We start from the raw sequence: 18,633 nt of genomic DNA, 5'->3' as shown, positions 1-18,633 counted from the left end.
TTCTGATTCACCAAGGAAAATTACTCCATGCTTTCTTTTACCAGGAGGAAACTAAATTTCCAGGAAGTTCTGTGACCAAGCCACACAGCTGACAAGTAAATTAGTCTGTGCTGGACCTAGGATTTCCCTTGTTCTTCTACCTCTGTCCCCAGCAATTGCTTCCCTGCCTATTCTCAGGGGAACGAAGGGATTGCATTAGCCCTGCAATGCTCCCTGGAGAATGACAACTCGAACTGCAGTCTCAAGGGTTGTGCTTCTTTTGTTCTTCCTCTCTTCTAGTTGATAGGCAGATAACAGTTCTGATTGAATATTCTATTTAATTATGCTTAATCATACTAAGAATCAACCAATGTTAATTATTAAAAAGGGAGAACATGGACAAAACGTCATGTACAGCCATCCTGACTTTAGGCATTAAGTATCAACACTCATTCAGCTCTGAGCCAGGAAGTTAAACAGCAGAAAATTTAATAAAGGACAACTAAATAAGTCAGGAAATCTACCAGTCTGTTCTCCAGGTTCACTCACCTTGGTGCGGAGGACGATGGGCAGGGGCAGTAGAACCAACACGGCGAAAACCACAAGGAGAAACCGGCGATAAACCAAAATGTAACTGAAGAATTTCATTGCTCTGAGCAGGTGGCTTCAATAGTGCCCTCCACCAAGTAAGGCAGATGTTAAATAACCAACTTGGATTAATATTTTTCCAGCCCCATCACCTGCACTCACTGCCCTAGACTGACCAACATAAGTTAAAATTAAATCTTGTTTTTTATTGTTTTACTCTCACAATTAACACAAAGACATAAGCTGAAGAGTGTTCATGAGAAATCAAAGACCATTCACTCCTCCGATTTTTCAAGAAAAAACTTCGTTCCCTGCTTTCTTTGATCACGTTCACTGAAATACGGACCAGACAAGCCTTGGAGAAGGCCAAACCATGAAGCTGGTCGTTTGTTCACAGTGAGGCACTCCCACCCCTTTTGATGTCCTCTAACTTCCAGACTCCCTGCCTGGAGTAGTTACCACACTGTCACGGTGCCGTGAGTGAGTCTCCACAGGCAGCCTCCATGGCCCTTTCTGAGGAAGTATGTCTTCAGAGTGTACGTTGAAATAGAAACTCCAATAGTTGGAATTTCAGTGTATGGCAGTGTGAAAGGGAAACTTTTTGGTTAGAGATGGATTTCTAAGGGTCCTCTTGGACAATGTATTGCAATGACCTTCTACCAAATTTATAGCAAATGTCCCCATTGTTTAAAAGCAAAGTTCTGTGTATTTCTTAGACCCTCTTGTCTCTTTTGATAGGAAACCAAAATAGCCATAAAGTGTTATATAAACCCTCCACTTTAAGACATTCACGGGCTTGACTTGAATCTGTTGTGCGGACACAGACTACATAATTATCAGGGAATCTGCATAGAGATAAGTGATTAGGACCATTCAAGTGGTATATGTGTGTGTGTGTGCACATGAGCACATGTGAAGATGGAGACTGTTCCAACAGTGACATTGAGGATGTATTTTGAAAATCCTCAGGGATGGGGACCCTGGTTTGTTTCACATTGTTATAAATTGATGATCCAGTAAACCTCAAATTAGCAACTACTACCTAGCTTTAGATATAAACAAAACACATTCCCAGACCTACTAGAATTTAGAGTCAATTTCTCTTGACATAATAGCCTTACTCTTATGTATTCTATAGTTAGCATTTAGGTCTTATTTCTAATTTCATACTAATATAACTCTGCATTCTTTTTCCATTAAGGAAAGCAATTCTTTCCCCAGTACTCACCATATTAATGTAAATGAGAAGGCATTTTTTTCCTGTAAAAAATTTAAATTTCTGAAGACCTATTATGGATATTCAGGGAAATCAGAATAGTAAACAGAAAAAAAAGTTTTCAAACCAGAAAGTCTTATTATATCTTGAATTATGAAAGACAGGATAATTACAAGTGATATTAAGTAATAAATGGTAAGTGATAATAAATAGGTAACAATACTATATAGTGTTAAAAAAATTAAAGAAACTGATTTACTCAAGCCAGTTGTAGTACTTATTTTTTCCATTAACACCCTGTACAGTTCTATTTCATGCTTTTTTTACTACTACTTTTTGAAGAAACCATTTCTGCTCTCAGATGTCCTTCAGCTACCTGGTGAGGTGATTTGAACCTCACTTTCTCATCTTAGAGGATTTTACTCTGTGAGATGACACCAAAAAATGAAAAGGCATTTGTGTGACATTTAAAGGAAATGAGAGCCTATGTGCAGGGAACTTAAACGAGACAGAGGCTGAGGGAAAAGCATTTGACATTTGTCAATCCCTCCTTACTGTGCCCTATTTTCTCTCTTCAGGTTCTCGTTTCTCACCAAAGGAAGGCTCCAGGACCCCATTCTTAGGGTCTAGGCTCTAGCCAGCTGAATCTTCTGTGGGTGTTCATTAGTACAAAAAGGCCTCACTTTCTCCTTACCTTCGCCAACCTCTTATTCCACAGTGATTTTCTCTTTACAGTCATAGAACGAACAAAAATCTCATAAAATAATTTACACTAAACTTGAATGACTGATGTGAGCCGCATGTCTCTAAGAGTCACTGGTGAATGAAATTCTAAGGGAGACTTTTGGGACCCTTGGATACATATTTTAAGGTACCCTTCAAATCACATCACATTTTAACTAGTTGCATGCCTAGGACAAATTAGTCACAGTTGTCAAATTTCACCTCTTCTTTGTACATAAAATCATAAATCTTACTACATCATAATTATGTTATGTTTTTTCTAAACTGAATCACACCATTACATAATTGAATCTGTTCATTTAAAACATGTTTTTTACAGAAACATGTTTTTCTCCCAACATTCTTTTGTTCTTAAGCTTCAACTAGCCCTTAATTCAGAAACATGTTTACTAAAAAAAAAAAAAAAAAAAAAAAAAAAACACAAATACTGTTCATTGTACTGTTAGAGTTATATCCTATGTGCCAGAGACTTTACATTTACCACCTCACACTTGATACAAATTATATGTACATGTTATTATTATTTATATTTTATAGATTTGAAAACTAAAATTCAAAGAAGTAAAGGAAAATATCCCAGGTACTAAATGGCAAACCCATTTATTTGAATCCAGTTCTTTCTGACTCCTAAGGCAATGCTTCTTGTACTACATTTGAGGTTTACCACCATGACTATTCATTTGGCACTAAGCACTAAATCTTCAAGTCGAGAATTTGTATGGAGATAACTGGTTTGGTTAGTTTAGGGCCTGTAGTTCTGTGGTTTGCCATTGAGCCTTGTGAATGGTTATAAATTATGTGAAACTCAGGTTCAAGCACAGAGGAAATAAAGGGTTCCTTACTGATGTTAAAGAAGTCAGATTGTTCAAGATGCTTGCATTGTCTAACCAACATGAAAGGAGTGGAAACTAGTTATTATTATTATTATTATTATACTTTAAATTCTGAGTTACATGTGTAGAATGTGCAGGTTTGTTACGTAGGTATACACATGCCCTGGTGGTTTGCTGCATCCATCACCCCGTCATCTACATTTGGTATTTCTCCTAATGCTATCCCTCCCCTAGGCCCCTACCCCCTTCTATCCTTCGCCTAGTCTCCTACTTCCCGACAGGCCCCAGTGTGTGAAGTTCCCCTCTCTGTGTCCATGTGTTCTCATTGTTCAACACCTACTTATGGGTGAGAACATGTGGTGTTTGGTTTTCTGTTCTTGTGTCAGTTGGCTGAGAATGATGGTTTCCAGCTTTATCTGTGTCCCACAGAAGTTAACTCCAGATGGATTAAAGATTTAAACATAAGACCTAACACCATAAAAATCCTAGAAGAAAACCTAGGCAATACCATTCAGGACATAGGCATGGGCAAGGACTTCATGACTAAAACACCAAATGCAATGGCAACAAAAGCCAAAAGACAAATGGAATCTATTAAACCAAAGAGCTTCTGCACTGCAAAAGAAACTATCATTAGAATGAACTGTCAGCCAGTAGAATGGAACTAGTTTTTATGCAGCTGTCCCACATGCTTCTCTCAGGCCTACCTTCCGGTTGTCCCCGTCTTATGCTTATGTTTATGTTTACAATGTTAACTCCTAATCTGTGTTCTTCAAACCTTTCCTTCTTCCAAGAATATGGTTGCCATCTCTGTTTTAAATGCCACCTATTGTTGAAGTTTGACCTTGTAGATTCATCTCAAATCCATCCTAATAATCCCAGTGCTTGCCCAAATCCCTGATCCATGACTTTCCATGCACACACCCAGGGTGCTCCTTGGGCCAATTGTATTCAAATAATATTGGGTGATTGACAAAAATGCAGATTCCCTGCCCTTTTGGATCTAAATGTGGTTTCAAAACCTTCATGTTTCATTGGCACCCTGAGTAATTTTTAATGCACTTAAGTTTGAAAACCATAGACAGTATCTGTAAGACATACCGTGGCCTATAAATAGACTGATGTTATTTACTGATGTTATTTTGATAATGCATGTAACTCTTAACTCCTCTGTAAGATTATTAATTTTTCGAGTACAGGGAAGTACAGACTATTTCCTTTGCATCACTTATGCTGCTAGAAAAGTGTTAGGTACAAGTAAATACTCAAAGAATAGTTTCTTTAAACTTACCTATGAGTATAGATAAATGGAAACCAATTAGCTTCCTTGCTTATATACTATGGTTAACCCAAGCAGTTTGTCAATAGAGTATTTAGGTTTGCAATGAGATATAGCTTTTCAATGGAAAATATTTGCCCCACTGCAAGTGTACCCATACATATATACACTTAGATGAAAAAGTGTATATACTCAGTATACACTTTATGCTGGTGAAAACAGCCAGGTGCATTTGTATTTAAAAACACAGTGCATTTGCTTCAATTATGTGTTTCTATTTTCACTCCTAAGGTTTTTAGAGTTCAAAGCACACATCAGGTTTAATCAATTGCTATTGTTGAGATTATTGGTCAAAAAACATAGGCCAGATTTTCTCCCAACATTCATTTGTTCTTAACTAGACCTTAATTCAAAAACTCACTTACAGTTTTCCCCTAATTGTAGACTCTGGCTACCTTCATAAATTGCATAACTTACAAGCACTGTACTATGAAGGGTGTACTCTTTGAGTGCCGTTTGTGAGCTGAATCTTCAAACATTTTAGATACTGTTAAAACTAAGATGATTTTTTTCCTGAGTAGCATCCTGCAGTCATTTACATTAGCACTTTTTATTGTTTTTTCTTTTTATGCTCACCTGTGTATTCCTTAAGATGTTGAGTGTTCTTGATGAAAGGAAAGCATGTAGATTATAAATGTAGTGAAATTTCTAGGTTGATATCAATTAACTGTATCAATTTTTACTTTCATTTCCTAAGATAAAAGATAAAATAACTAGATAGGGTAGAATAATCTATCCTAGAGACTGTAGATTTATACACAAGTCCCTAAAAACTTAAATGAACATCATTTATTATTTACCACAATTTCAACAATTATGCTTCTAGTGTAATGAAGTAAATAACTGACTGAATAGATGAAGATTGAATGTGTCTAACAAGGTGAAGATCTGAATGCTCATGAACTGCAAAGGAAAGTCAATTCCTGAAGAGAAAGACCTCCCTCTAGCAATAATAGTACCTGTCAGAATATGTCGGCTCTGAAGCCAGGACAACACTGGCCACACCCTCCATCAGGGTGGGGAGGAATAATTTTCTCTTGGCTGAGCCTTACCACATTTTAATTTTGGGTTCTCTGGGAGGCGAAAGAGGAAAATTCAGGGAGCTGGAAATGGAGAGAAGAAGGGAAGAGAAGAAAGGACATTCCAGGACACTTAACATACTATTAGAAAAGGGAACTTTAGTGAAGTTACTCTCAAATGTCTATAACACTGTTTGCTCCACTCCGTTTCCTGTTCGTGTCTCCCTCCCCTGCCCAGCCACTTGGTGTCATAGTCATGTCTTGACATAGGTGATTGGATTGTAATCCTTTTGAAAATGTTTAGCATATTCAGAGGTGAATCCAGGACTCCTGGATATGGCATTTATTAAGTCAGCATTTGGATGGTGACTGCTGTGATTCTAGGACTCATAGAATGGAAAATCTATTGAAAGGTTGATCATGTAGAAATGCCCTGTAATCCCAGCTGATCCAAGTGTCCACTCCTCCTATCAAGTCAGAAGGCTTCCATGGAACTCAGACTAGCCAGTCAGAAACTGTTTTTGAATATAGCTAGACAAAAGAATCAAGTTTAAAGAAATTAATGAGGTAAATGTTTTTCCCTGGTCACCTCTGTTCTACTACAAATTTACTGTTGCTCATGGCCAAATATGTTCATTTTTTCTCCTTCAGAAAGAAAAAATAAACCCTGATATTTCTCCTAACATTTTTATCACCAAAACATTGTCTCTTTGGAACATCTTCCATTCCTGATAGCAATGAAAAGATAAAGTGTTAACATAGTTCTTATGGTGAATTTATTTATTTTATTTTTATTTTATTTTTATATATATATTTTTTGAGACGGAGTTTCGCTCTTGTTACCCAGGCTGGAGTGCAATGGCGCGATCTCGGCTCACCGCAACCTCCGCCTCCTGGGCTCAGGCAATTCTCCTGCCTCAGCCTCCTAAGTAGCTGGGATTACAGGCACGCACCACCACGCCCAGCTAGTTTTTTGTATTTTTAGTAGAGACAGGGTTTCACCATGTTGACCAGGATGGTCTCAATCTCTCGACCTCGTGATCCACCCACCTCGGCCTCCCAAAGTGCTGGGATTACAGGCTTGAGCCACTGCGCCCGGCCTGGTGAATTTATTTTAAGTGCAGTAAATGGCATTGACATGATCCAGCTTCCTGTCAGGCTGACCCATCTTCTCGGCAATTTTTTTTTTTTAACCTAAGCATAGACTAGCTGACAATACGTCATTAACGTGAATATAGGAAGTTAGCCAGGCTGCCCTCTCACAGCAATCTTCCGTTGGTATAGCTACAGCATTCACTGTTCTTTACCATTTGGCTTCTTTTATTATGTGAGGTTGATGACTTTTGGTTCAAAATGGTTGCTTATGAAGAAAATTCAGTGCTTAAAGAAAATGTGTGCCTTTCAGACTGATGAAGAAACACACCAAGATGTACTCTGACAAGTCCTTTATGCTTACATTTTTATTCATTTTTCTTATCATTGATTATAAAAGATACATTTTTTAGAACAATATCTTCTTCTCCACTTGTATCACTGTATAGTTAAACCACATCAATTGACAGGCCATGGGGACACAGCTTAATTTATACTTTTGTCCTGGATAAACAAATGATGGTAGTGAATAGTTTGATCTCCAGGAGGTTTTAAAAGAAATGAGGCTACTAAAATGGACCCAAATACAGATATTTTTAGTGAGTGAATTGATATGAATAAAATACTGTACCTCAACCAGGGGAAGACAGTCTGTTCACAACAAAGAATTCCAAGTGACTTAGTAGAGCATAAGATAAATGCAATTGGAGGCAATTAATTGTGTATGCTCTATTAACAAACTCCATTTTCATAGTCCCTAAAACAATTAATTGTAAGTTCTCATTGCAAGAGTCTTGACCTGGTATGACTTTCTGAGAACCACAATACCTTCGGTTTGAAAAATTAATCTAGACCTCCATGTAATATCCATGCTAAAGAGCTCATTCTTTCTCAATACTTCAATACTGATGGACGACTCATCCCTCATTTCATATTTAAATATCTCCTTTCTTCTCTGTTAGACTTACTTTCCCCCTGCCATTAAGATGAAATTTGTCTTCCTGTAGCTCCATTTACTATTTTAATTCTGCTTCTTGGGACCATCAGAAAGACAACTTGAGCTTCTCTTCCATGTGACAGCCTTTATATACTTGAAGTCTTCCCTTTTCCATTTGCTTCAGCGATTCCTCATGTCTCAAATTTTAAATTTCTTCACTATCCTGGGCACTCATCTCTCTGACTCTGGCTGAGTTCCTAAGTTGAATGTTCTATTTCAGATTCTGTTTGGCAGCGGAAAGCAGGAGTAGACTGACAGCTCCTTGGTTCTGGACATGATTCTCATAGCAATGCAGGCAAGATTGCAAGAGCTTTTTTACACTGCAGAAACATATTGAGCTTATTATCCAATAAACATTCAAAAACATTTTTATGTATTAAAGTTAAGTAATCTCTACATTGTCATAATGATAAATATGACATATTTTTCTTGATTCATCTTCTTAGGTTTGTACATATGCTTTGAATTGCCATGACTTATTGATCACATGTATGCTATGCACATATTTAGTAATAGCGTCCTCCACATTTTAATCTAAAATCATTGATAATATACTCAACAGGTTCCCTTCTTCAAATATGTTCTTTCAAGTTGAAACGCTTACTAGAAAGCTTTTGGGTACTACTATTAACTTGTGTGAACTCAGAAAATCTAAGACAGGTCTCGGTTAATTTAGAAGGTTTATTTTGCCAAGGTTGAGGACGTGCCCTTGACACAGCCTCAGAAAGTCCTGATGACATGTGACCAAGGTGGTCATCGCACAGCTTAGTTTTATATATTTTAAGAAGACATAGAACATCAATCAATATATGTAAGAAGTACATTGGTTCAGTCTGAAAAGGCCGGACAACTTGGAGCAAAGGCAGGAAGACTCTAAGCAGGGAGAGAGCTTCCAGGTCACAGGTGAGACACAAATGCTTGCATTCTTTTGAGTTCCTGACTAGGTTTTCCAAAGGAGGCAATCAGATATGCAGCTATCTCAGTGAACAGAGAGAGAACTTTGAATAGAATGGGAGGCAGGTTTGCCCTAAACAATTTCCAGCTTGAGTTGTCCTTAGTGATTTTGAGGGTCCAAGATATTTTTCTTTCACACTTGGGTTTACAGAATTGTCTCCTTTCAGCAGTCCATTCTAGAATCTGCCCCAAGATTGACATCTAACTCACTGATACAAAGTTAGTAGCAATAACTTTTATTTTGTTGACTGTCAAGATGCTATTTACTCATCTCCTGTCTTGGAACACAAAATCAAGTTTCCAATAAAATGTTTAAAGTCTACCTTCCGGAAGTTTAGATTATTCAGCTGATTATACTAAGCCTTCTACTCCTTGGCTAACATAAATACTAAAAAGAACATAAACAGTTTTTCAAGGCATAAGTTACTTTCAGCTTCACCAATCAATTCTTCCTCTATACATTCAAATATGCATTTGTCTGAGGAAGAAAAAATAACAATTATACTGACTATATCATTGATTTCTTCAAAGAAAGAAGAATTATCCTTCAATAATTTATTCAAAAATTAGAACTATATTTTTCAGAAAGGAAATGGCATCAGAATTAAACATGGGTGAATGCCTGTATGAATATATAACCAGACACTCAGCAAAACACATGTGGAGTTAGTGTGACCCTAGTAGTATTGGAAACTGCTAATATATTTCCTCCCAATAACTCTTCTTTTTCCTATAGAAATTATGTGCTAGGCAGACTCAGCAACAGCTATGCAGGGGTCTCAGTAGAGGCTGCTGAGAAAAGAAGGAGTGTGGATTGGGAAGGACTAAGGCTGAGACAATGAATTAATCTCAGACTCTTTCCTGAGATGAAAAAGGCAGCATCTAAAATTATAAAGACCTAAGAAAGAAAAATCCAATGATGGATGGCTAGCATTCTGTTATCTGTCATATTATTGATTTTCAACAACAGTCTCATGTTTATAGATGAGGCTTCAAGAGGTTAAGTACCTTGCTTGAGTTCACTTACTCAAGGTACAGATTCAGATCTGTGTGACTCCAGAGCAAGTGCTCTTCTTCCTCTAACTCTACTGATTCTGGTGTCATAGGTGCACCAAATTTGTTGCCAACTAGTTAGGAGGACACAGAGCACAAGACTCCAGAAGTGAGGATATTTAAAGTCAGAGGGGCTGGAGATACTTCTGAGAAGCTTGTCTTATTTCTGGCCAGAATGTGGGAGAGAGAGTGCAGACAACGGGAGGAGGGAGCTATGTAGAGGTACTGCACCCTAGATGATTGTACTAGAGTCAAGCAGCAGTCCTGACTGGTGGGTAATCTGTTCTTCGATCAGGAACTGAGGCTGGGGTACAAATGCATTAATTTAGAAAACTTGGCAGAGATGGGGGTAGAGGGCAGTGTAGTGGCCTTGGAAGGGTTTGGTAGTAATCTCAGGGACCAGGATTTCAGTTTCATCACTAGGGTAGCAAACTGAGCTAGTTTACTCAGGACTGTGAGTTTTCTGGGACACCGGACTTTCAGTGTTAAAATTAGGAAAGTCCTAGGCAAATTGCAATATATGATCACATGGTCATAGCACCAAGAAGATACCCAGTTCCCATCCACCAGAGATGTGGACTTTACACTGGTTCTTTCCTCTTGCTCACACCCTTCTCTCCAACCATCCTTAAGGGCTCTCAATTTTATTTGCCTTTGAATGTCTGCCATCTCCCTCATCCCCATGACCACAGTTTTTGTTCAGGCTCTTACCATCTCTCACTATTTCCAGAGTCTCCTAACTGGTCTCTGTATCCATTCCTGTCAACTTCCACAATGCTGGATGCTCTTCTCAAATGAAACTGAATACATCACTCCTGTTCAGACATATCAAGAGCTCTCCACTTGGGAAAAAAGAATGTCCAGTCTTCCTACATAATTTGAAAAACCCTACAGTCTCTAATGCCAGCCTTTTTCCCCTGCACTAGCTTGCATCACACTTCATGCTTTTTTATAAAGCAGACCCTACCTGAAAAAAACAAACCAATCCAAAACAAAACATGTGCTCTTACACAAGCCTCTGCCTTCTGCTTGAGACATTCTTCTAAGCTTTATCTGTGTATAAAATTCCTATTCATCCTTCAAAATATTTTGTAATGAGTGGAAATAAATACTAATGAAAATGTCTTTAGAGAGTCTTCTCTGTGGTTGGAAAGGGTATGTTGATAAACTGCTTGGAGTGGGAAGTGACTTCTAAAAGACCATGCTGTGTTACAGTTGAATGAGACTTTATGTCAGATAGTATGATCCTACAGCTTGAATGAGTTAACTTGAAAATCACACAATTTATACATTTAGAAAGGAAACTTCATTTCTTACAAAGGGTTATAGCCTGCAAGCTGGCTATTCTTAGAGGCTAAGAAGCATAGCCTCCGGTCAAAGCCATTAGCAGGAACTTCAAGGGAAGGAAGGGTAAAACAGGGATTTATGTTGAATATGTTGGCTAAGTATATGTATTCAACAGGTTACAGGAGGAGCTATGAATACTCATGAAGGTGGTCCTAATGCTTATGTATTTAATAAACATGCACGTTATGTAGGATCCATGTTCACTTAGGAGATGTAACAGTTAAATGTATTACAAGTAGGCCCTACAGGTCAAAAGATGAAGCAGAGAAATGAAAGCACTCAAGTGTGTAAACTGGCCAGAACCAGTCCTTGGTTTGCAGTCTCTTATCAAGGGAAAGTTGCAAAACTCGGTACCTTGTTTGATCAAAGCTGTAGTTAGGAGTTGTGGAACAGGGTCAGTTAGTCATCATCTGGCAGTGAGCTGCAACTCTTTCAATATTGCTTATCTCAAGGTTGGTGCTTGTTTAGCTGATAAAGCAAAAGTAAAACCATGTAGCAGTTAGAATATAGTTTATTCTTTAAGTGCAGGGGTGCATGACTTAACCATTGCGTGGCATGGCTTTAGGTCATGCTTATAATTGGTATCTTATTGCCACAAAGAATCGATTCTGCCAGTCTTATGATCTCTATTTTAACGTTAATGCTGGTCAGTTGTTGTGTCTAAATTGCAAAAGGGAGTGAGTATAACAAGGTGTGTCTGACCTCCTGTCCAGTCATGGACAGAAACTCAGTATTTAAGGTTTATCTGGGGTCCCCTTGGCCAAGAGCGGTGTCCATTCAGTCAATTGAGAGGCTTAGGATTTTGTTTTTGGTTTATATTAGGTTGGTGCAAAAGGAATTGCGGTCTTTGCCATTAAAAGTAATGGCAAAAAGCAATTCCTTTTGCACCAACCTTATAAAAGCGCACTGCCTACATATGTCTACAAGCCACAAGCTGTGCATCAGGACTCTTATTTCTTAGCATCTGTCCCAATAGCAAAAGATAGAACCATATATTTCTCAGAAAATAAAATTTTAATTTCAATTAAATTTTATATCCACTGTTTGTCAACCAGTACTTAATCCTGTTTAGACTATAATTAATGATGATTGCCCGGAGGCTGTGGTCCTACCAACATGAATATCAACAGCAGGAACATCGCCTGGGGATCTGTCAGAAATGTAAATCTCGGGCCCTATGAATCAGAAACTTGGAGGAGGGTTCAGGAGGGCAGGAATCACTGGTTTAACAAGCCTTCAGGTGACTCTAATTTATTCTAACGTCACTGCTCTAGTTGACGTTTTTCAATTATCTATCATAATTAAAATCCCTTGTGCAGCTTTGTTAACTATGGAAGAGATTCCTGGGCATGCTGAAGTTTGAGAATCTCTAATATTCATGAATTAAGCCACAGTACTACAGAGCAACTTCCATGGATAGTCTTACATGACTCTCTTATGAAATAGTTTCTTTCTGAATAATTTGACTCACTTTGAAGGATAAGCTCTGAAGCTGGAATGCCTGTGTTTGAATCCCACCTTCACCATTTACTAAATGTGGTAGCTGGTGCAAGTCATCCAACCTCTCTGATATGGTTTATATCTGTGTCCCCACCTAAATCTCATCTTGAATTGTAATCTCCGTAATCACCACGTCTTGAAAGAGAAACCAGGTGGGAGGTGATTGGATTGTGGGAGTGGTTTTGCCCCCATGCTATTCTCCTGATTGTGAGTGAGTTCTCGAAAGAGCTGATGGTTTTATAAGGAGCTCTTCTCTGTTCATGCTTCTCTCTCCTGCCACTTCGTGAAGATGTCTGCTTCCCCTTCTGCCATGATTGTAACTTTCCTGAGGCCTCCCAGCTATACAGAACTGTGAGTCAATTAAACCTCCTTTCTTTTTAAATTACCCAGTCTTGGGTAGTACCTTTATAGCAGTGTGAAAATGGACTAATACACTCACTGTGTCTAAGTTTTCTTCCCTTCAAATGGAGATAAAAATTGACCTAGTTCACAAGGTTGTTTGAATCTAACTGGGAAAATACATATAAAGTGTTTAGAACGGTGACTTTCAAAACAGCTATATGGAACAAGACTCTGGGTTTGCTATGTGGGTGTTGCTGAGGAGACTATTCACTCTGTTACAAAGTCCCCTCTCTGAAGATCCACAGAGATAAGGTTTCTTATATGGCTACTGGGGTTTCTTTCTGGGTACCTTATGAATCACAGCATGAGTGAATTTCCTTCTCAAACTGGCTGCCTGAAATGGAGAGCTAAGATTTTGTCCATCTCTACTCATTTGAAGGGCCCTGTGGCCTGATCTGAGTGCTCATTTCACTTCTGGCTTTATGTATTTCTACCCTTTTTGCCCTTTACTTTTATTCTCCTAACTTATTTTTATTTTTTTCTGCATTTTATTTTTTCCTTGAATGCTCTTAGATATTTTTAGGAATAAGATAAGGTAAAAATGTAATTGACTGATTTTATTTAATTAAGCATTCAATCAGATATCCAGACTACTACCGTGCTTTGATGGATAGTATTGAGCATCAACTTGATTGGATTAAAGGACAAAAAGTATTGTTCCTCTATGTGTCTGTGAGGATGTTACCAAAGGATATTAACATATTTGAGGCCGGGTGCGGTGGGTCACGCCTGTAATCCCAGCACTTTGGGAGGCCGAGGCGGGTGGATCACGAGGTCAAGAGATCAAGACCATCCTGGTCAACATGGCGAAACCCCGTCTCTACTAAAAATACAAAAAATTAGCTGAGCATGGTGGTGTGTGCCTGTAATCCCAGCTACTCAGGAGGCTGAGGCAGGAGAATTGCCTGAACCCAGGAGGCAGAGGTTGCGGTGAGCTGTCGTGCCATTGCACTCCAGCCTGGGTAACAAGAGCGAAACTCTGTCTCAAAAAACAAAACAAAACAAAACAAAACAAAAAAAAATTTGAGTCAGTGGGCTGGGAAAGGCAAACCCACCCTTAATCTGGGTGAGCACAGTCTAATCAGCTGTCAGCACAGCTGAAATAAAAAGCAGAAAAATGTGAAAAGAGAGAGTGGCCTAGCCTCCGAGCCCTCATCTTTCTCCTGTGCTTGATGCTTCCTGCCCTCAAACATCAGACTCCAAGTTCTTTGGTTATGGAACGTGGACTGGCTCTCCTTGCTCCACAGCCTGCACACGGCCTATTGTGGGACCTTGTGATTGTGTGAGTTAATACTTAATAAATTCCCATATACATTTTATAGGTATGTTATATATAATAAACTTCCATGTATATGATAGATCATTTAAAAACCTCAATGAGAGCAGTGATTTTCTAACGTTAGAATGAATTGGAGTCACCTGGAAGGCTTGTTAAACCAGAGATTCCTGCCCTCCTGAACTCTCCTCCAAGTTTCTGATTCAATACAACTCTTGGGTCCTGAGATTTACATTTCTGACAGATCCACAGGTAATGTTCATGCTGTTGATGTTCATGTTAGTAGGACCACAGCCTCTGGGGAATCAGCATTAATCATATTCTAAACAGGATTAATATATATATTCCGTTAGTTCTGTCTCTCTGGAGAATCCTAATACAAGTGGTCAGTGATATTGACCTTATTTCCCTAGGAAATCTGAAAAGCTTATTTTCGATAATATCTCATGGAGATTGGTGTTTCATAGATTCTTGGTGATTTGGTTTGGGTCCATGTCCTTGGCAAACTCTCATGTCAAATTGTAATCCTTGATGTTGGTGGGAGGTGATTGGATCACGGGGGATGGATTTCCCGTTTGGTGCTCTTCTCATGTTAATGAGTCAGTTACTGCAAGATCTGGTTTTTAGAAGTGTGTAGCATATTCCTCTTCTCCCTCTTTCTTCTGCTCCAGCCATTTAAATCATGCCTCCTTCCCTCTCACCTTCCACCGTGATTGAAAGTTTCCTGAGGCCTCCTTGGCCACACTACCTGTACAGCCTGCAGAACAATGAGCCTCTTTTTTTTTTTTTAAATAAATTATCCAGTCTCAGGTATTTTTTTATAGAAGTGCAAGAACAGATTAATATAGCTAGGTATTTTTGTACACATTGTTTCACTGACTCTTTGAACCATGGAAATGGGTGGTTTCTCCAAAAATGACATCTAGATCTTAGAATTTGGGGTAGGTTTAAAGTTTCTCCCAAAATTATTGGGCTGGTCTGAGATCTCATCTTTCTGATTCCCAAACCAGTGTTTCTTCTGTTTTACCATGTTTAACACAGACTTTAAACGTCTTTCAGTGACCTTCCCAACTCTGAGGTCCTCCCTTCTTGACTGTTACCCTCAGTATAATATTCACTTTAACAACTTTGACATACATAGGGAGCAGGAAGAGAGGATATTTTCCTTGCTTATATCTATGATGAGGGGTGGTATGGTTTGTCTGTATTCCCACCCAAATCTCATCTTGAATTCCCACACGTGGGAGGAATCTGGTAGGAGGTAATTGAGTCATAGGGGCAGGTCTTTCCCATGCTATTCTCATGATAGAAAAAGTCTCAAGAGATCTGATGGTTTTAAAAAGGGGAATTTCCCTGCACAAGTTTTCTCTGTCTTGCTGCCACCATGTAAAAAGTGCCTTTCACCATTCACCATGATTGTGAGGCCTCCCTAGTCACATGGAACTGTGTTTATTAAACGTCTTTGTTTTGTAAATTGCCCAGTCTTGGGTAATCTTTATCAGTAGCATGAGAACACACTAATACAATAAATTACCACCAGGAGTGGATGCTGATGAAAAGATACCAAAAAATATGGAAGTGACTTTGGAACTGGGTAAAAGGAAGAGGTTGGAACAGCTTGGAGGGCTCAGAAGAAGACAGGAAATTGTGGGAATGTTTGGAACTTCCTAGAGACTTGTTGAATGGTTTTAACCCAAATGATGATAATGATATGGGCAATGAAAACCAGGCTGAGGTGAAGATGGAGATGAGAAACTTGTTGGGAACTGGAACAAAGGTAATTCTTGTTGTTTTAGCTAGGAGACTGGCTGCATTTTGCCTTTGCCTGAGATATTGGTGGAACTTTGAACTTGAGAGAGGTAATTAGGGTATCTGGCAGAAGAAATTTCTAAGCAGCAAAGCATTCAAGAGGTGACTTTGGTGCTGTTAAAGGCATTCAATTTTAAAAGGGAACAGAGCATAAAATTTGAAAAACTTGCAACCTGCCAATGCACTAGAAAAGAAAATCCTATCTTCCTAGTTCAAGCCAGCTGCAGAAATTTGCATTAAAAATGAGAAGTGCAATGTTAATCCCAAAGACAATGGGGAGAATATCTTCAGGGCCTGTCAGAGGTCTTCACAGCAGCCCTTCCTTTCACAGGCCCGGAGGCCTACGAGGGGAAAAAAATGGTTTCATGGGCTGGGCCCAGGGTCCCCATGCTATGTGCAGCCTAAGGACTTGGTGCCCTGTGTTCCAGCTACTCCAGCTGGGGCTGAAGGGGGCTAATGTAGACCTCAGGCTACGGTTTCAAAGTGTGCAAGCCCCAAGCCTTGGCAGCTTTCACTTGGTGTTGACCCTGCGAGGGAACAGAAGTCAAGAATTGGGGTTTAGGAACTTCCACCTAGATTTCAGAGGATATATGGAAACACCTGAATGCCTAGGCAGAATTTGCTGCAGCAACAGGGCCCTCATGAAGAACCTCTGCTAGGGGTGTGCGGAAGGGAAATATGGGGTCAGAGCCCCCACACAGAGTTTCTACTGGGGTACCACCTAGTGAGCTGTAAGAAGACAGCCACCATCCTCTAGACCTGAGAATGGTAGATCCACCAACACCTTGCACTGTGCACCTGGCAAAGTCACAGACATTCAATGCCAGCCTGTGAAAGCAGCCAGGAGGGAGGGTGCACCCTGCATGGCCACAGGGGCAGAGCTACCCAAGGCCACGGGAGCCCACCTCTTGCATCACTGTGACCCAAATGTGAGAAATGGAGTCAAAGGAGATCATTTTGGAGCTTTACAATTTGACTGCCCTGCTGGATTTCAGACTTGCATGGGGACTGTAGCCCCTTTGTTTTGGCCAATTTCTCCCATTATTTACCCAATGCTTATATCCCCATTGTATCTAGGAAATAACTAATTTGTTTTTACTTTCACAGGCTCATAGGAAGAAGTGACTTGCCTTGTCTCAGATGAGACTTTGGACTGTGAACTTTTGAGTTAATGTTGAAATGAGGCAAGACTTTGGGGGACTGTTGGGAAGGTATGACTGGTTTTGAAATGTGAGGACATGAGATTTGAGAGGGCTCAGGAGTGGAATAATATGGTTTGGCTCTTTCCCCAACCAAATCTCATGTTGAATTCCAACGTGTTGTGGGAGGGACCTGATAGCAGGTAATTGAATCATGGCAACAGGTCTTTCCCATGTATTCTCATGATAGCAAATAAGTCTCACAAGATCTGATGGTTTTTAAAAATGGGAGTTTCCCTGCACAAGTTTTCTCTTTTGCTGGCATCATGTAAGAAGTACCTTTTGGTGGCCAGGCACAGTGGCTCAAGCCTGAAATCCCAGCACTTTGGGAGGCCGAGGCGGGTGGATCACAAGGTCAAGAGATCGAGACCATCCTGGCCAACATGGTGAAACCCCGTCTCTACTAAAAAAATACAAAAAATTAGCTGGGCATGGTGGTGCATGCCTGTGATCCCAGCTACTCAGGAGGCTGAGGCAGGAGAATTGCCTGAACCCAGGAGGCGGAGGTTGCGGTGAGCCGAGATCGCGCCATTGCACTCCAGCCTGGGTAACGAGCGAAACTCCATCTCAAAAAAAAAAAAAAAAAAGAAGTACCTTTCACTTTTTGCTATGATTGTGAGGCCTCCCTAGTCACGTGGAACTGCAAATTCATTAAACCTCTTTTTTTTTTTTTTTTTTTTTTTTTTTTTGGTAAATTGCCCAGTATGTCTTTATCTGCAGCACTAAAATGGACTAATACAGAAGAATTATAAAACTTTAGAGAAAATGGCATTTAGAAAGTACCTGTTTAGCACTCTGATACTCAGTTTCATTCTCTAAGACATACAAAGAAAAAAAAAATGCAGCTCCAACCAACTTTGGAAACCAAGGCTGAGTCAACTCTTTCAGAACATGCAAATAATTTCCACTAAACTCCAAATCTGAAGCAACACATTGAGTAACTCAACCATCGCAGCTGTAAACAGTGCAAAGTTGAATGTGTGTAAAAGCACTTTTTAGCCCTTTCTTTCTATTCCTTTATGTGACATATGATTGGCTGTGATAAAACAATTTGGCAAGGAATAGAGGGACTCTGGCTTGACACATTGCAGTTCTACCAAAAGTCTTACCATCCAAATTATGGCTAAGAAATGTTCATTGGATTGACAGACTTCATTTCCCCCTTTTGAGAAAAATATAATCTTTCTTTACATATCTTCCCCCAAATGATGGCGCATATTTGAGACTTTTTATTAGTTTAATTTAATCTAACTTCAATATTCTCTCCATACCTAAAACATTCATGG

The 18,633-nt window shown here is 39.4% G+C and overlaps 1 protein-coding gene across 3 annotated transcripts in view; it reads right to left on the bottom strand.

The window, feature by feature from the left end:
• SLC13A1 (solute carrier family 13 member 1) overlaps positions 1 to 651 on the bottom strand; it is a 96,795-nt gene extending 96,144 nt beyond the window's left edge. For all 3 annotated transcript variants that reach the window (XM_003921035.4, XM_074379137.1, XM_010343571.3), the window contains exon 1: positions 529 to 651. In XM_003921035.4, the coding sequence (XP_003921084.1) occupies positions 529 to 627 (99 nt within the window). In that variant the 5' untranslated portion in view covers positions 628 to 651. The remainder of the gene's footprint in view (positions 1 to 528) is intronic.
• Positions 652 to 18,633: the final 17,982 nt, after the last annotated feature.

The sequence above is a fragment of the Saimiri boliviensis genome, chromosome 10, assembly GCF_048565385.1.
Source record: "Saimiri boliviensis isolate mSaiBol1 chromosome 10, mSaiBol1.pri, whole genome shotgun sequence".
In the NCBI taxonomy this organism is placed as follows: domain Eukaryota; kingdom Metazoa; phylum Chordata; class Mammalia; order Primates; family Cebidae; genus Saimiri; species Saimiri boliviensis.
The sequence above is the reverse complement of the archived record's forward strand: the minus strand, read 5'-3'. Positions and strand labels throughout refer to the sequence as shown.